The following is a 19,489-nucleotide window of genomic DNA, read 5'->3' as shown; positions in this document are numbered from 1 at the left end:
GTTCCCTCCACCCATCAGCAGCAGATTTTCTATTAGAAATACTCACTTCTAGGTTCTGTTTAGAGTTGACTGACTCTAAATACCATGAGGCTGTAGCTGGGATTCTACATTTTTAATGAAACCGCCATGAGACCCATAGGGTCTCACGACAAAGTTCCTTAGAAAGAGCAGCCTCAGGCTCCGCTCCTGCGGGTCCAGGCCCGGCCCCTGCAACGCCCACCCAGCCCCGTCCTTCCCGGCGCGGCGTAGTCTCCGCCCCTAGCCCCGCCTCCTTGCGGAATCCTCGGGCTTTAAGCCTATCCCCGACTGGCCTAGCCCCAGGCCCCACCTTCTCCTTCAGACTTTCGGGGCCTCGGGAACCCTTTCCCGTGATACCTTGCGCTCGGCTGTGGCCGTTGCCCGGCAACTCACAGGCCTAGATGCTGTGCTCGGCCATGGGGCCGCGGGGCTTCCCGCCACTTCTGTTGGTGCTCCTGAGCTGCTGCGCTTCAGCGAGCACCCAGGCCGTGGCCACCCCGGCTGTGGCCACCCCAGCCATGACGCAGGAGGACCTCAACTCCACCGAGGCCACTCCAGCCATGACGCAGGAGGACCTCAACTCCACCGAGGCCACTCCAGACATGACGCAGGAGGACCTCAACTCCACCGAGGCTACCCCAGACATGACGCAGGAGGACCTCAACTCCACCGAGGCCACCACCCCAGTCATGACGAAGGAGGACCTCAACTCCACCACTCCAGCCACTCTCCGAACCTCCGGGTCGCCTAGGACCCCGGGTACTCCCAGGGCCCCGGAGCAATCTGGCCCCAGGCCCACCCCGGTCACTGACGGTGGGTACAGAGTGTTAACTCCCTAGAGCGGGTAGAAGACTAGTGAGAACGTACGAAAATGATAACCACTCAAAGTCCCATCCTTGTTAGCCTCCCTGTCATAACCCTGAAAGAGAGATGGGATCTCTGGCACACAAGGTGGAAAGCAGGAGGGCCTAAATGAGACACTCTCAGATCCTGGAAAACTTCAGTAGACCCGAGCAACGTTAATGCCAAAGTTTATAATGAATAAATTTGCCCAGCTGAAGGTAAAATTAGATAGTTTCTGGAACGTGGAGGAAATGAACGCATAGACTCTGGTGAACTTTTCAGTTTATACATTTCAGACGCCAAAGGTGTAGTAGCTCACTTAGAATGAATAGGGAGGGCCCTTCTCTGTTGATTTAAGCGTGCCTCGTATGTTGTTTGGATGTGGGAAAGTGTAAGGTGAAGGCTTAGGCCCGGATATTAGGATTTGTGTTTATGGATAATGAATGCATCAGAAACTGATGTTACTTCAAAACAATATTACATTTACTTATTTATGTGTGTGGTGATGAGGTACCATGGCATGTGGAGGTCAGAGGACAGCTTGAATTTTGCTGCTCCCAAACCAAGTGGCTACCAGGCCTTCTGGTAAGTGCCTTTATCTGCACATATCACCAGCCCAGAAACTGATCTTTTCATCTTGCTTTACACATTAGTGAATTTTTTTTTTCGAGACAGGGTTTCTCTGTGGTTTTGGAGCCTGTAATCTGACTTTACGCCTGTGGCTTCAGGGCTCTGTGACCCTTTGAGTTTGTAAAATTTTGTAACCGCATTTTTCTAGGGTGAGGGATTGTAGCAGTCCTTAGGTTCTCCGTGGAGCTGTGATTTCAAAACAAGAACTTTAGACAGTCTTGTCCAGATTGAGAGAGAGAGAGAGAGAGAGAGAGAGTGTGTGTGTGTGTGTGTGTGTGTGTCTTTTTTATTACTGTTTGAGAGAAAAAGATCTTTCACCCAGTAAGGCTGAGAGCATAGATCACTGAAAGAGCTGTCTTTGTGTCTTTGACTGGTGTCCTGAACTCTTCGAGCTAATTTCAGGTCCTTCTTCTCGGAGGCCTTCTATGAAAACTGGTTTGTAAGAAAAAGTACGAGGGCTGGTGGGTGGTGCGGGTCAGTGGTTGGGTGTTCAGTTAGCAAGCAGGAGGCCCTGGGTTCAATCCCTAGCACCAAAGGGGGAAACAAATGAGAAATACACTTGATACTTTTATTTTTAAGATTTATTTATTATGTATACAACATTCTGCCTCCATGTATGCCCGCACGCCAGAAGAGGGCGCCAAATCTCATTACAGATGGTTGTGAGCCACCATATGGTTGCTGGGAATTGAACTCAGGACCTTTTGGAAGAGCAGCCAGTGCTCTTAACCGCTGAGCCATCTCTCCAGCCCCCTACACTTGATACTTTAATATAGGAACCAAACTCTCTGCTTTATATTTCACCTGCTGACTTGTGAATTAGCAGAGACTTCCCGTCATTATATGTGGGGACAGTATAGCCAAGTGTTGGTGTCTGAAACTCTACAAGGCTTTTTTAGGGGGAGGTTTTTTTTGTTTGTTTGTTCTTTGTTTTTTCGAGATAGGGTTTCTCTGTGTAGCCCTGGCTGTCCTGGAACTAACTCTGTAGACCAGGCTGGCCACAAACTCAGAGGTCCACCTGCCTCTGCCTCCTGAGTGCTGGGACTAAAGGTATGCACCACCACCGCCTGGCTTCTCTAAGGTTTTTGAACTGGAATGTTGTTAATCCAGGTCAGTGCACCCATTAGTGATTTTTGTCCCCCACATGAAGCTGTGCCTGAGCTGACATGCCTAGGGCTCGTGTTCAGTGCTGGCATTCCAGGGATAACTATCTCACTTATTAACTGCCGTGCAGCGGGCACCCTGACAAGTACATTACTGCACCATAACTCATTTAATCCTCACAACAACGATGTGTCTAATCTTCATCTAGTTACTTACCAAGGTTGAAGCTTTGACAACAAATCGTGCTTACAATCTTAGACACATGAGGAAGCGGACCTGATTGCTCACTTTATTTTCTCATCGTGGTTCAGGAATTTTGGTATTAGTTAGTGAGCATACACAGGTGTCCTTGGCTAGAGAGAATCCTTTTTAGAGGGAGTACATTTGTCCCTCGGACTAAAGAAAGTCCTATGCATTTATCAATAAGCTTTCGTTCCTCTTCATGCTTCTCCAAAGCATGTTATACCATTTTTTTGGAGAAGGGGATCTAAAACTTTAAAAAAGAATTTTATTTTAAATTATGTGTGTATGTTTGTATATCTCTGTGTGAGTATGTGCACATGTGTGCTGGTGTCCTCAGAGGTCAGAAAAGGGTCCCAGAGCCCCTGGAGCTTGGTTAGGTGATTGTGAGCTGCCTGACTTGGGTGCTGGGAACTGAACTTGGGTTCTGTACACAAGCGGTATGTGCTTTTAGCTCCTGAACCATATCTCCAGCCTGCTCTAAAACCCTTCCAGTCTCCCGCCTTCTCCTTCCTGCCCAGCTTCCTTCCTGACGGTTTTGCTGAGTGGCCCAGGCTGGCCTATAACCTGCATACATACCCTCTTGACTCTGCCTCCCAGCTGATGGGAAGCACAGGTGTGGAGCCTCTCATCTCCATTCATTCAGACAGTCAAGCAGGTTGGTGTGACATCCTATAAGCATTTGACTAAAATTCTTTCCTTTGTTTGTTTGTAGCTTAAGATTATTAAAAAAAAAAAAGGAAACTAAACATTACAGTTAAGATTCAATGATGCCCAAGCTGGGGGAGGGGAGGAACCACGGCATACACCTGTGATCCTGAATTTTCTACATAGAGGTGGGACAATTAGGAGGCCAGTCTGCGCCACATGAGCCTCTGTTTCAGGAAACACAGAACAGCAACAACAACCAAAAAAAAAAAAAACCCTGAAGCCCTGAATTTATTATTTCTTCCCTCCTCACAATAGTCTGTGTCATGAACTCAGTTTGTTATTTTCATGCTCTGGTATTATTTTGTTTTTTAAGATTTATTCATTTTATCTTATGTGGATGGATGTTGTCTTATACCTGCATGTATACTGTGTGTTGTAAGTGTGCCTGAGGCCAGAAGAGGGCATCGGATGCCCTGGAACCTGAGTCACAGATGGTTGTGTGCTGTCAAGTGGGTTCTAGGAACCAAATTTAGATCCACTGCAAGGGTAGCCAGTGAGTGCTCTTAGCCACCCAGCCTTCTCTTTGGGCTCTCTTATTCTTTCAAAGGGTTTTCTTCTTTTGACAAGAATGAATGCTAAATTGAAACAGTGTCACATTCTCAGCTCCCAGAGCTCTAGGAGACTGTTGGAGGAGGCTCCCTTCTGAGCTTGTGTAGGATCTCTGTCTGCTAAAGGGACTGGGAGAGGAGCACTAAAGTCGTGATGACCCGCAGAGTGGGCACAGGCAAAGTTGCCACGGGGTGGATTCCTGCTTTTCCTCCATGCTGCATTATCCTGCCATAAATTTATTATCCTGTATTGTAAATTTTTAAAGAACATTTTGACTGGCAGTGGTGGCACATGTCTTTAATCCCAGAGATAGGCAGATCTCTGAGTTCAGGGTCGGTCTGGTCTACAGAGTAAGTTCCAGGACAGCCAGGGCTACATAGAAAAACCCTGTCTCAAAAAGGAAAAAAGAAAAAAAAGGGCATTTTAAGCCAAAATAGGAACAGTTGATTATTGGTCAGGATCTTAATGACTAGGAGTTTATAGTTTCAAACCAACTGGCCAAAAAAGCCTTTAATCCTAACAGTTAATTCCAGCCTCAGGAGGCAGAGGCAGGCAGATCTCCCGGTTTGAGGCCAGCCTGGTCCACAGAGTGAATTCCAAGATAGACAGGGCAAAAAAAAAAGTTGGAAAAGAAAAAATTAAGAATAAAAAGCAACCAGGACATGTGAGGAAAGGGATGAGGTGGCCAAGAGTCCTTCCTTAGATTCTACTCTGAAGTAGGAGCGCAGGCATCTGCGGTCACCTCAGGGAGACACTGGTGTCCACAGGTGACTCTCCCCCAAGTACAATAGGAAGCAGACATTTTGTGACATTGACTTCTGGAATCCTTTGGTGGCAGGGAGCAGAAACAGCCTACCTACTGTGGTCCTCTGACTCCCACTGTTTTTTTTCCTCAGTTGCTGCTCTGTGTGTCTGTGACCTGCTTCCAGCACGGTGTGATGTCAACTGCTGTTGTGACCCTGACTGCAGCCCCACAGATTTCAGCGTCTTCTCTGCCTGCTCAGTCCCAGTTGTCACGTAAGTATATGACAGGGACTTTTGATGGCAGGTTGGCTTGGGCAATAAAATTTGGGGACAGAAAGAATGTTTCTTGCTATTCAGAAACCCTACTGTGCAAAGTCTTGCACTGTTACAAGCTGTGGCTTGTTTGCGTGCAACCCCACAAGAGTATGGGCAATGGAAGGGCATGCGTGTTGCCTCTAGAGCAGAGGTTCTTGACCTGTGGGTCGTGACCTTTGGAGGTCGCATATCCAATATCATGTATATCAGATATTTACATAGCCTTTTATAACAGGAGCAAGATTACAGTTACGAAGTAGCAATGAAATAATTTTATGGTGGGGAGTGTCACCACAACATGAGGAACTATACTAAAGAGTCATAGCATCAGGAAGGTTGAGAACCACTGCTCTAGACTGTTATGAAGTAAGTCTCTCTGTCTGTAGAGTAATATGTGCATAGATAATGTGTCACCAGTTTGTACTTGTGAATTAGTCTCATACAGCCTAGGTGTGTGTGCACACCTTTGTGTGTGTGTAGTGTATGCATGTAATCTTTGCATTCGTGTGTTTGGCAGAGGTCAACATGGGTTTCATCATCTGTTTCTTTTTACCTTACTTTTTTTTTTTTTTTCGAGATAGGGTTTCCCTATGTAGCTCTGGCTATCCTGGATCTCATCTGTAGACCAGGCTGGCCTCCCCAGTGCTGGGATTAAAGGTATCCACCACCACCACCCGGCTCCATCTTATTTTTGAGATGGGGTTTCACGTTGAACATGGAACTCTTTTGGTTTTTTGGCTAGACTGACTGGCTAACAATTTGTTCCTTCTCCTGCCCAGTGTTACAGGTACCCACCAACATCTAGCTTTTATCCATGCTGGGATCCGAACTCAGGCCCTCATGCTTCTGAGACAAGCAATTTACCCACTGAGCCACCTCCCAGCCCCTAGATTTCCCAGCTCTTTCTGTAAACATTAACTAGGATGGTTTGTGTGAGCCTCTCTGGCTGTAAACGAAGCGAGGATTCTCAGTTCACAGTACATGGGCAATGATGGAGAGAGAGATTGTCGTGACAGTACAAGGTGAAGAAGTGATCCATTCTGAGTGATCTCGGCTCGTGGTTCAGAGGTTTTTCCAAAAAAAAAAAAAAAAAAAAAAATTAGCCCTTTGAAAAGGCTCATGCATTCAGGGTGGGACCAGCTTACTGCAGAGAGAGCTGAATGAAATTCAGTGACAGCCACCTGGCAGCTTAGTCCTTTTGGAAACACAATGAACTCTTCCCATGAGAAACCATTTTATCAACCCAGTGGAGAAACTGAATCCCCCTCAGATGTAAAGAAGTCTGGAGAGCAGGTTGCTGGAGGGGGTCCTTTTCTGGCCTCAGGACTAGAGCAGGGTTTACCCTTTCTAGAAATCAGTCTGCTCTCGTCTTGGGTCTGCCAGCATGCACCACCAGTCCTACAAGAATGTCATTTTTTGAATTGGAATGCCATTTATTAAACTACAGTAATTTAATTTTTTTTTTTGAGATAGGATTTCGCAGGGTAGCTCCAGCTGGCTTAGAACTTCTTATGTACCACACTGCCTCAATCTCACAGAGATCCACCAATCTCTGCCTCCCGAGTGCTGGGATTAAATGTGTGCGCCACCACCGTTCAGCTACCTTTATTATTTTTATTTTTAATTATGTGTATGGATTCTGTCTTAGCAGAGGGGGGCGGTAATGCACATGAGTACGGTTGCCTGCTAAGGCCAGAAGAGAGTATTGGATCCCCGAACCTGGAGTCATAGGAGGTTGTGAGCCACCCAACATGGGTTCTGGGACCCGAACTCAGGTTTCTTCAAGAGCAGTACATACTTTTAACTAACTTATGAGTCACCATTCTGGCCCCCTTAAGTTTCTGAGACAGGGTCTCTTTATGCAGCCCTGGCTGTCTTGGAGCTCACTCTAAGACCAGCCTGGCATTGAACACAAGAGATCTGCCTGCCTTTGCCTCTTGAGTACTAGGATTAAGGGCATATGTCATAATACCCAGCCCCTGTACAACTTTTTTTTTTAATTTATTTAACTTTATTTTATGTGCATTGGTATGAAGGTATCAGATCCCCTGGAACTGGAGTTACAGACAGTTGTGAGCTGCCATGTGGGTGCTGGGATTTGAACCTGGGTCCTCTGGAAGACCAGCCAATGATCTTAACCACTGAGCCATCTCTCCAGCCCCTGTACAACTTTTTAAAGTTACGTTTTTATTTACTTTTTGTGTGTGTATGTTCATACTTTGGTGCTCATGTGGAGGTCAGAGAACAACTTCTGGGAGTCAGTTTTCTCCTTACATCATGTGGGTCTCAGGTCAAACTCAGGTCATCAGACTTGGCAGCAGGGACCTTTACCCTATGAGCCATCTTGCTGACCCCCAAATATGGTAATTCTAGATGTAAAGAATAGTTTTTAGAACAGAAGACGGCAAGCTTTAAGGACCAACCAGGCAACATGTTAGTCTGTGCGCGTCACTTGGGTGTCTGTTGCAGCTACCACTGATAAGGGAATGAGCCGGTGCCCTGTGTTGTGTAAAGCTTTATAAAAACAGAGTGCATTTGTAGACTTGAGAGCTTGTTGTGGAGTATTAGTTTAAGATGTATTACATTCATTAAAGCTGTGGAATATTTGTTTAATGGTGCAAAGGTTTGCGTTATGTTGCATTTGTTTAACTCTGCAAAGCTGTGTTACTTTGCCTGTCGAAAACATTTGATTGGTTTAATAAAGAGCTGAACGGCCAATAGCTAGGCAGCAGAGAGGGATAGGTGAGGCTGCCAGACAGAATAAATAGAAGAGAAGAGGAGAAGGGAGGGGAGGGGAGGGGAGGAGCGGAGAGGAGAGGAAGAGAGAGGAGGACATCAGGGGCCAGCCACATGGTCAGCCACGGAGTAAGAAGGGGGAAAGATATATAGAATAAAGGAAGGTAAAAAGCCCAGAGGCAAAAGGTAGACAGACTAATTTAAGTTAAGAAAAGCTATCTAGAAACAAGCCAAATGAAGATCAGGCACTCATAAGAAAGAATAAGTCACCATGTATTTATTGGGAGCTGGGTGGTAGGCCCCCAAAAGAGTTTTCTTTAAACAAACAAAAAAAGCTACAAGGGTTAGGGTTAAATCTTTCAGGAAAAGACTTCAGTTTTTTAAAACTTACAACCTCCCCCCAAAATATGAACCAAATTAAACTCTCCTTAGCCTTAACTCCTTGGGGATGCCTGGGTCAGGAGGATCATTTGAGCTCTGATATTGGAAAATAGCCTGGACAATTATAGGGAGACCTTATCCCTAAAATCGAAAGAAAAAAATTGCAAAAGTCATATGCTAATTTGTAGAGTGCCCATTATATGGGCTTCAGTTCATAAAGGTTTCATTATGTTTAACTGCCAACAACTCCTCCTGCCATATAATGACTCGGTGGGCTTCCTGAGCAAACCTATCCCTCATCAGATGGAACCTTCGTGAGCACAGGAGTATGTTATAGGTGCTGTCAGTGCCAGCCCAGCTGATACCAGGTAGTGGCCTTCATTAAACTGTCTTGACTGGCAGGAACACTGCTTAGTGGGAGACTGCTGGCCTGGCACGTGCAAGGCTCTAGGTGTGTGTAGTCCCTGGTAACGCACACCAGCTGACTAAGTGAGTAGAGTCCTGGTGTGACCTCTGCCTTGTCACCTTTCAGCAGATACCAGGGCGGAAAGGGACAGGATGGCAGCAGGGCCTGGTACCGGCTAGGCAGGTACTCCACACTTGGCCACCTTCTGTGCCTTTTTGAGCACCTCCTACTAGCCTAGAGACATAAAGCTGAGTTTGCCATGCTACTTTTAAGAGCTTACTGTTAGATGAGGGAGCGGGGTGAATGAGGCAGGGCCCCGAGGAACACCAGAGATGCCAGAACACTCAGCTAGGCCAGGGAAGGCTTTCTAGAAAAAATGGTCCAAGCAGTGTTGAGTCCTGAGGGACAAGTACAAGCTGGGCAACACAAGTTTGTGGGTTGTGGGTAGGCATCCTGGGCTGTGGCATAGGCTGAACAGGCAGCTGAGATAGAGAAGAACGGGCAAGAGAGCAGGGCAGGGTGACCCAGTGGGTCAAGGTGCTTCCTACCGAGCCTGCCGGCCTGAGCTTGATCTCTAGCACCTACACAGCAGGAGAACCAACTCATATAAATTGTCCTCTGTTTTCCACAAACACACACATACACACCAGACAAATATAGTAAAAATACTTTTAAAACTTCCTAGAATGTTTTTATATTTATTTGATTTATATATATGATTTATATATTATATATTTGATTGTGTGCATGTATGTGCTATGTGCACTAAATGCATGCGGTACCCACAGAATCCAGAAGAGAGCATCATATCCCCTGGATTTGGAGTTGCAGGCATGAGCTGCCTTGATGTGGGTTCTGGGATCTGAACCTAGGTTCTCTATAAGTGCAGGAAATGCTTAACCACTGAGCCACCTCTCCAGCTCCCAAAATATCATAATCTTAATGCCAACCAAGTTTATGGAATAGTGCTCTGCACTATATTCCACACCCAGCAGCCTCCCCTTAATGTTACTGTTGTTGTTGTTATATTTTTGAGATAGAACCTCACTGTATAGCTCTGACTGATGTAGAACTGCCGTGTAGACCTGAACTCACAGACCCATTTGTCTACACCGCCCTAGTGCTGGGAATAAAGGTGTGCACCACCATGCTTGGCAGGAGTTATTCTGCATGCCCTCTTTCTGTTAGAGAGAAAAGCTTCGGTGCCACCCTCTAACAGAAACAAATACAAATGTTTGGATGTCAGACTTCATCAGTGTCCTTGTGGTTCGTCTTAGGGTAGTAACAGCGTCTGGAAGATTAATGTGATCTGGCTTAGATTGTGGACTGAAAACTTCTGTTGTTTCCTTTCACTCTCAGGGGTGATAGACAGTTTTGTAGTCAGAAGGCAGCTGTCTACTCAATGAATTTGACAGCAGACCCTCCTCACCGGGTCTTTAAACTCATTGACCAGATCAACCCTTCCATCTTCTGCATCCATATTTCAAACTGTAAGTATTTGAATTTGATAGATTTTGTGAAGCCCTGTTTTTCTTTTAAAAGTTGCTTTTTGGGAAAATACCTCATTCAGTTCCATTTAAAGCGCCCATTCTGTGTTTTGGCTGGAGGCTGATTCACAGGTAACTTTATAGACCCTTGGCACACAGTGTCTTCAAGTCCTTGTGCTGTCGCTGTCTTTATCTTATACTTGACTTCAAAGATGTTTATGCCTAGTAACCATGGGAATCCAGGTTGTGTGTGTGCATGCATGCATGTACGTGTGTGCACGTGTATGTGTGTGCACGGTTATTTCCTCTTGGAGTAATAGTTGAGAATGTTTCATCTTTAAATGTTACCTGTGGTTTCCGTTTCCCTTTTCTTTTTTATTTTTACTCAGAGTATTTGCATGAATGCAGGGTCTTTATTTTCACCTGAGCAGTCAGCCTAGGCAGTGGGTTACTGCTGAGGGTGTGCTGTTCTCGGGATATCAAAGAGCACAGGCACACTCACGGCTCTGCCAGCTAACCTTCATTATCTCATTCCAAATCTTCCCTATTTGGGATTTGTTCCCTCGTGCGTAAAGCCTTGGGGGGACTGTGCTGTGATTTGTCCTACATGACAACTGACAGTGACTGTTTAAGTCATAACAGCAGCCTAATGGACACGGAGCCTGCCTCTACCTCGCCCTTCATGCCATGAATAAGTCTTATCTTCCCACAGCCACCCAGAGAGAATGTCCCCAGGAGGGGGTAAGAAGCAGACACTTGTCTGTGTGCTGGAGAAAGTGACCAGCTCTGTCCCTTGTTTTCTGCTGTGTTGTTTTCTGCAGGCCTTCGAAGCAGTTACTACCAACCACACTGTTAGATGCAGCCAAGTCTAGTGATCCTGTTTGTTTGCTTATTGATTTTTCAAGACAGGATCTTGGCCTGGAACTCATCATTTAGATAAGGGCGGTCTTAAAGCCATGATAGTAGGGATCCTGTTCATTTAAGAAGCCTTAAATCCTGGGAGATGCTGGGCAGTGGAGGTGCACGCCTTTAATCACAGCACTTGGGAGGCAGAGGCAGGTGGATCTCTGTGAACTTAAGGCCAGCCTGGTCTACTGAGCGAGTGCAAGGACAGGCTCCAAAGCTACACAGAAAAACCCTGTCTCAAAAAGAAAAAAGAAAGAAAGAAAATCCAAGGAGAGGCAAATATAAAAGAAAACCTTTTATTTCTTTTAAGATAGGGTTTTTCTGTGTAACCTAGATGTCCTGGAACTCACTATGTGGACCTTGAACTCAGACCCACCTGCCTCTGCCTATGCTAGGACTAAAGGCTTGTGCCACTACCACCAGACAAGAAAACATTGAAAACTACATTTATTTATGAGTGTGCACATGCATGCATGCGTACATAGGTTAGAGGGTGTCTTTTCTAGAATTAGTTCTCTCTTTCCACTATCGGGGTCCTGGGGATCCAACTCAGGTTGTCAGGTCTGGCGACAAGTGTCTTTATTTACGGAGCCATAAAGAAAGTCCAGAAAACCTTTTATTATATCAGCCTTTTTGTTTTGATTTTTGAGACAGGGTTTCTCTTTGTAGCCCTGTTGTTGAACTAGCTTTGTAGACCAGGCTGGCCTCTAATGGACTCAGAGATCTGCCTGCCTCTGCCTACCACGTGCTGGAATTAAAGATGTGCACCACTACCGCCCAGCTTTTAACATCGCTCTTGTTACTACTAAGAATGGGCTTCTAAAGTAGGGATGTCACATACTCCATACATTTCTGCTGATTTTCAATGCTTTGTCTAAAAACAGACAAGCCTGCTCTGTCCTTTGCTAACCCGGAAGTGCCTAATGAAGACAATTTCGACAGACTGATACAAGCATCAGGTGGCTTTACGCTGAGTGCCACATCTGACGGTTCTTCTACAGCCACCTCAGATACCCCACAGCCCACTAAATACGAGGTGAGCCAACAACGTGATGGAAGTCTCTCACACATCCTGAAATGTCAGCTAATTTAAGTGTCAAGATAGAATGCCAAACTACCAGCCCTTGGGACATAGTTGACACCACAGAGAGTCATTGCTGCTCCTCTCAAAGATCATGGGAAGCCAAGTGAGGGTTCAAATTCTGAACCCAGGATTTGTTTGAGGCCACTTCTGCAGTTGAAATTTTCTTTTCTTTTGTTTTTGTTTCTTTGTTTTTTTCAAAACAGGTTTTCTCTGTGTAACAGCTCTGGCTGTCTTGGAACTCACTCTGTAGACCAGACTGGCCTTGAACTCCCAGAGATCCACCTGCCTCTGCCTCCCAAGGGCTGGGATTAAAGGCATGCGCCACTACCGCCCGGCTCTGTGGTTGAATTTTATGTCACAAAATTTTCTGTTCTTTTCAGCCCAAGAGACCACAGCAAACTGATTGAAGCCTGTCTCTGGGCTTAGGGAGTGGACTGCCTGGGTGCCAGGTCCTCGTCTCAGGATCATATTTTATTTTACAGATATTAGGAAGCTGTGTGCTATTTTATATATCCCTTCATTAGCAAACCAGTAAAATATGACCCATTAATGATGCGTGTACTTTTTTATTGATTTTTATTGAGCTCTACATTTTTTTCTGCTCCCCTCTCTGCCTCTCCCCTCCCCTTCAACCCTCCCCCAAGGTCCCCATGCTTCCAGTTTACTCAGGAGATCTTGTCTTTTTCTACTTCCCATGTAGATTAGATCTATACTGGTGCCCACCTATAATCTCAGCATTTGGGAGGTGGAGGCAGGAGAAGCAGGAGTTGAAATTTAAAGCAGCCTGAGCTACATGAAACCCTGCCTCCAAACAAAACAAGAGGGGTGTTGAGATCACTAAGTGGTTAGGTACTTGAGCCACAGCACAAAGACAGGTGTTTAGATCTCCACTATCCTCGTAAATGCTTCAGGAGGTCAGCATCGAAAGGTGGACATGGGATCTCCAGGAGAAAGCTGGCTACAGACTAACTCCATCTGCCCGCTCAGGGTTTAATTGAGAGACCTTGCTTCATTGAATAATGTAGTTGAATGACTGCAATGCTGCCTGTTATCAACCTTAAGCCTCCATTTATTTACCCATGTACCCATGTGCCCATGCAGACACACACATGCGTGTGTCCATGCACATACAAACAATTATATCATATACACACATGTGTATGGAAAAGGAAGGGCAAAAATAACCTTTTCCGAAGCATCCTTGGGAAAGGGAAGTCTAATATAGACTAGTTGGAGTGGGAAGCAGCAGAGGAGCCTCAGTAAAGATGGAAGGCTCTCATTGGTAGGGTGCATGCTTAGTGTGCTCCAGGCCGTGGTGTCAATCCCACCTGCTCTGCCCCTCCCCACACAAAAAAAAAGTCCACATTGCAAACCTTTGTAAAAAAGGCTGGCTCTTGTTAATCCTGGTCTGTAAGTGTATCTACAAAATTTGTACATAATTGTAGAAGCGGGGTTCATGGCCACATTGTTTTTCTAGAAAGCTCTCTTGTTTTTCTGCAATAACCTTTGTGTCTTGCCAAGTCAATATGAAGGCCAGTTATTGTTCTTTGAGCATTCCCTGTGTGCTGGGCACTATGGGGGCTTTCCCAGCATTACTGAATACAGCATACCGATCACTGCTGTCCCACTAAACAGAGAAATGGGTGCAGGAGAAGAGCTGTGGACCAGTGTCAGAGCATCTTGACAAGCCCGCCTTGTGCGTGTCCCACCATTCCAGTCTTGGCAGCACTGGGGCTGGAACCACGCTGCTCATGGATCCAGCACCCCAGCCCCAGCCCTTCTATATGTTTTTAGTTTTTCTTCTTTGATTCTCACTGTATGTTCAGCTGGTCCTTGAAATGATAATCTTCCTGTCTCTACTTCCTGAGCAAAGGAGTACACCAGCTCTATCCATTCTTTTTTATTTTTAATTAGAAACATTAATTATGTGTTCCTATTTCTTTATTTTGAGATAGGGTCTCACTCTGTAGCCTTGACTGTCCTAGACCTTGCTATGTAGATCAGGCTGGCTTCAAACTCATAGAGATCTGCCTGCTTCTGCCTTTGAGTGCTTATGTTGGGGGGGGGGGGACATGTGCAAGTGAGTGTAGTGCCTGTGGAGGCCAGGAGAGGGCGCTGAGTTACAGGTGGTTGGAACTGCCTGATGGGGGCAGGTTAGAAACCGAATTGGGTCCTCTGCAAAGGCACTATGTATTCTTAGCATCTGCCCCACCATCCTTTCTTAGCAGATGCAAGCAGACCTGGTCTCAAAAATTAAGGTGAAGAACAATTGAGGAAGACATCCAGTTGACCTCTGACCTATGGCCCCTCTCCCACATCCACACACAAAATCTTGTAAGATTTTAATGAGTATCACAACTGCCATTTAAATGAATGTTACTGAACAGTGATTTGTTCACACCTGTGCTCAGCCATCCAATTCCTGTCCACAGAGGGAAACACTACTTCAGCTTCTCAGCCAAGGGGCATTCCATAATGAAACAGGGGACACTAGAGTGACAGGCGCACACACAGGTGCACATGTTCTTTTTAGCCTCTATTTATTTACTTGAGGTAGGATCTCACTATGTAGCTATGGTTCACCTAGAAATTCCTATGTGGACCAGGCTGATGTCTAATTTACAGACTTCTGCCTGCCTCTGCCTCCCAAGTAGGAGAGGATTATAGTTAAACCTGGGTTAAAGGCATGGACCATCATACCTGCCTTAAACAATTTTAATCCCATCATTTGGGAGGCTGAGGCAGGAGGACCACTTGAGCCCTTTGAGCCTTAGAGGAGGAGTTCAAGACCAGCCTGGGCATCATGGTAAGACCTCATCGATAGATAGATAGATAGATAGATAGATAGATAGATAGATAGATAGATATACATACATACATGAAAATTTAAGGGGCTAGCGCAGTGGTTCTCAACTTTCCAATTCTGTGGCCCTTTAATACAGTTCCTTATGTTGTGGTGACCCCAACCATAAAATTATTTTTGTTGCTACTTCAGAACTGTGATTTTGGCTGGGCGGTGGTAGTGCACGCCTTTAATCCCAGCACTCGGGAGGCAGAGGCAGGCAGATCTCTGTGAGTTCGAGACCAGCCTGGTCTACAAAACCAAAAAAAAAAAAAAAAAAAAAAAGAACTGTGATTTTTCTACTGTTATGAATGGTAATGTAAATATTGATATGCAGGATGGTCTTAGGGAATACCTGTGAAAGGGTCATTTACTTCCAGGTTAATAATCACTGATCTAGGGGCTGGAGAGATGGCTCAAAGGTTAAGAGCATTGGCTGCTCTTCCAAAGGTCCTGAGTTCAATTCCCAGCAACCACGTGGTGGCTCACAACCATCTATAAGGGGTCTGGTGCCCTCTTCTGGTCTGCAGGCATACACACAGACAGAATATTGTATACATAATAAAAAAAAAAAATCACTGATCTAGGCCTCTTCCTCACAACTCAGCTAATTTCTGCTTCTTCCAGGCTGCTGACTGGTCTGAGCGTCTCCTTTGCAGCTCTGTTCATTTAGTCTCAGAGGAACTCTCGGCTTTTATTGCTTACTCTGGCAAGGAGGGGCCTAGTGAATCTGTTCAGTTTCAGGGATTTCCTGAAGTTCCTTAGAGTTGTTTCCCTTCCTGCTTAAGGAACCTCCCTGCAGGGCAGAATGTTTCAGTCTTGGAGGACACCGTTACACAACAGTTTTAGCTGTGCAGCCTGGGCTGGCCTTAAACTCATAAAGATCCATCTGCTTCTGCTCCTGAGTGCTGGGATTAAAGATGTACACCACCACATGAAGCTTAAAATTTATTTTAAAAAGGTGTGTTTGTGTGTGGTTGACAGCTGGGACTGTGCTCAGCACTGTGTCCCCAAACCCACAGCTCTGTGGGCACTGCCATGTGTCCAGCACATGCTGGAGGAACAGCCTGGCTCACCTGTGTGCTCTGTTTGCAGTACGGAGTTCCTCTGCAGACGGCAGGCACATCTGCAGGTTCATTTCTTAGACTGCCTTCGCCTCTCACGTCATCTCTGTGCACAGATGAGAACCCTGCAGGTAAGAGGCTGCCCCTGCTCTTCTGTTAGTCAGTCACTTCAGCTTGCCAGTTAAACAGGCTTCATAGCCTAAAGACTCTTGAGGTAGAAAAGCCTCGAAGGTTGCCTGCCTGAAGAGGTCCTTTCTACCCTGGTCAGTGACTGCCTGAACCCTGCGGTAAGCACCTGGAAAGTAACATGCGGGTACACATTTCGGGGATTACAGATCTCTACAGCATTTGTTTAAGTACTTACATGTGCTGGTCGCCATGCTGCATGAGGCTGATTCCTCCGGTTAACCATAACCCAGGGGTCAGTGACATGGCTCAACAGGGAAAGGTGCTTGCTACCAAGTCTGACAATTTGGGTTTTATTCCTGAGACTCATGGAGTGGAGGGAGGGAGTTGACTTCCACAGGCTACCCCCTGCCTTTCAGCCATGTGCTGTGTCTCTCAGGCAGCCACCCACCCACAAGTCAAATGTAATTTAAAAAAAAATTAAAATTGTCTTCACAGTATCCCTTACGGCCATGCTAACATTGCTAGGGTTCCCCCCCCCCCCAGAAGTTCAGTGGTGAGGTTTTCAGTTTCTTTTCATTTGTGTTGGTTGGTTGTTTGTTTTTAGTTTTTGAGACACTTGATGTGTCAGGCTGACCTTGAGCTCACAAAGACCTACCCACCTCTGTGCCTCCCTGTGCCTTTAAAGGAATTAAAGTCCCAGGCCTCCACGTCTGGCTCTCGCTTGTTTTCTGAGTCAGGGTCTTTTGTGTATCTCATCCTGGTCTTTCCAACTTTATCTCCCCAGTTCTGGGATTCCAAGTGTGCACCCCATGCCTGCTTGTGTAGGATTTCTTTGGCTGAGTCTCACAGTGGGAGCACTGAGACCGTTGTGCTTAGGGGCCTGGGTAAGAACCACTTCTTCCAGGAGAGCAGAGAAGCCAAGGCCTAGGGCCTGGGCAAAAGAAGGCCGAAGCCGTGGTGCTCTAACCCTCAGCTGGCTGTGAGCAACTGTGATGAATGACTGGCTAACAAGTGCTGATGAGAAGAAGCTTCTCTGCACAAAGAGGCCAAGGCCAGTTAAAACCAGCTGAAGCCTGGTGAGGCGGCATGCCTCAGACCCTAACTCTTGGAAGATGGAGGAAGGATGACCAGTTTGAGACCCACCTGAGCTACATAGTGAGATCTTGTCTCAAAAAGCAAACAAGGCAAACTAAGAAGCCATTTCCACTTTTCAGAGTGACAAAGCTCAGAGAGTTTGAAGCTGTGGGGAACAGATATTCCCCTGCAGGAGCTGGTGGAACAGTTGGTCCCACCCTGCCAAAGGCGGTATAACATATGAATCAAAATTAGCGAAGCTCCTGCAAGAAGGCTTGGCCCACATACAAAAGCCCCATGCAGACTGTGACAGCGACAGTCAAGGCAGAGACAACTGCAGTGGCCATTAGCAGGGAGCTGGGGAGTAATTATGCCACTTCCACAAGAGAACACTAATTATCTCTTCACGGCCGCTGCAGAGTCTTCAGGATGCACTCATTGCTCATGGAAAAGACGCACAGTTTAGTGCATCATGTGCACAGCTGTGTCTAAAGGGGGAAATAATTGTTTTTTAAAAAAACCTTTTACGTATTTGTGTTTATAGTATCCCTGAAAGCTTCAGCAGGCAGGCGCGACACTCCCTTGGGCAGGGACCTGGGCGGGAAACAGAATTGGGGAGACACTGTTCAGTATCTTTTGTGTCTTTTAAGTGTAGAATATTTTGTGCATGTATTTCCTAATTGAAACCCAGTTGTTAAACCTCATTTTAAATGTGCTGCATTTGTGTTGTAGATTATTTTGCCTTTTATACAGTTTTTGTTCCCATTTGTTAGCTAAACATGTCTGTATTCCCCCTCCCCCACCCCACCCCGGGATGTCACCTTCTCCAGCATTCCTGGTGAGCCAGGCCTTCAAATGCAGCAGAAGGGTGGACATAGAAGAGTGTGAACAAATGGAAGCCCTCAGCATGGCTCATTACAGCAGCCCTGCCATCCTGAGGGTAAGGATCAGCTGGTACACAGCTCTGTCTGTGCTCTGGTCTTCACACCCTCAAAGATGCAGAGTGATCTCAGCACGTGCCTGACGTGGGTGTGCACTTGTGTTCTCTAGCACTGTGGTGACAGTGACTGCTGAAGTGATCTTTAAAAAAAGATTTAGGTATGTATTTTATGTATATGAGTCTACATGTACATCTGCACACCAGAAAAGGGCATTGGATCCCATCACAGATGGTTGCGAGCCACCCTGTGGTTGCTGGGAATTGAACTCAGGACCTCTAAAGAGCAGCCAGTGCTCTCCCCTCTGAGCCATCTCTCCAGCCCCTGCTGAAGTGATCTTTATGAAGCTTGTATGTACTTGGGTTGTATCTTGTTTTTATTCAGTTTTAAAATTTCCTTCATTCAACCTTGATAACAGCCGACCAAGGCTAAGTTTTGAGTGACTGCGAACAGCTTTGGAAGTCTGGTGTTTAGTGCCTGTGGTGTTAACAGTCCTGTGGGCACCAAAAAACGTGGGCTCTCAGAAGCAGCAGGGCCGTGAGGTGGTACGTAGTAGTGACACCAAGAAGGCAGGCCTCTGGAATGGTGCTTCTCATGGGAAGGACAAGGTTGTAGAAGGAAATACGGTGACTGGCACATAGAAAGGAGCAGGAGAGGACCAGCCTACGTGGAGAGATTGCTGTCGTCTTAGTGATAACTCTAATGGATGACAGTGGCCTTTAGCTGAAGCCTGAAATGCTGTAGAAATGCACCTATATCTTGTGCCTAACTAAGTTTATTGTGGTTTGCTTTTGTGTAGGTGCCTAATTCAACGACACAGGTAAAAGCATTTCACTATCTCTGTCTCTCTTTCTCTCATTCTTTGTCTCTCTGGGGGTGGGGATGTGCACATGTGTGTGTACATGTGTGTGCAGATGTTTTTGTCCAGGGATCAACCCATGAGTATTACATTCCACAAGTCATCCACTTTTTTTTTTTTTTTTTTTAAGATTTATGTGTATCCAGGCATAGAAGTAAGTGGCTTTACTCCCAGTAATTAGAAGACAGAGATAGGCAGATCTCTGTGAGTTCCAGGCCAGCCAGGGCCACACAGTGAGATCCTGTTCTTAATCAAAACAAAGAAAAGAAGCCAGATGGTGGTAGCACATGTCTTTAATCCCAGCACTCGGGAGGCAGAGGCAGGCGGATCTCTGTGAGTTTGAGACCAGCCTGGTCTACAGAGCTAGTTCCAGGACAGGCTCCAAAGCCACAGAGAAACCCTGTCTCGAAAAAAAAAAAAAAAAAAAAA

At 46.0% G+C, this 19,489-nt stretch overlaps 1 protein-coding gene across 4 annotated transcripts in view; it reads left to right on the top strand.

Moving 5' to 3' along the window:
* The first annotated feature begins 419 nt into the window (after positions 1–419).
* The window catches only part of Tctn1 (tectonic family member 1), a 31,345-nt gene continuing 12,275 nt past the window's right edge, over positions 420–19,489 (top strand). For all 4 annotated transcript variants that reach the window (XR_007594768.1, XM_050159037.1, XM_050159035.1 and 1 more), the window contains exons 1-7: positions 420–831; positions 4,992–5,112; positions 10,037–10,167; positions 11,955–12,106; positions 16,092–16,191; positions 18,094–18,203; positions 19,001–19,021. Coding sequence is in view for 3 of the 4 variants with exons in the window: in XM_050159037.1 (XP_050014994.1) it covers positions 420–831; positions 4,992–5,112; positions 10,037–10,167; positions 11,955–12,106; positions 16,092–16,191; positions 18,094–18,203; positions 19,001–19,021 (1,047 nt within the window). In the remaining variant the exon portion in view is untranslated. The remainder of the gene's footprint in view (positions 832–4,991; positions 5,113–10,036; positions 10,168–11,954; positions 12,107–16,091; positions 16,192–18,093; positions 18,204–19,000; positions 19,022–19,489) is intronic.

This window comes from Alexandromys fortis, unplaced genomic scaffold (assembly GCF_014885135.2).
Source record: "Alexandromys fortis isolate MF-2015 unplaced genomic scaffold, M_Fortis_MF-2015_v1.1 scaffold_90, whole genome shotgun sequence".
NCBI classification, from domain to species: Eukaryota; Metazoa; Chordata; class Mammalia; order Rodentia; family Cricetidae; genus Alexandromys; species Alexandromys fortis.
This window is presented reverse-complemented; position numbering and strand designations above follow the sequence as displayed.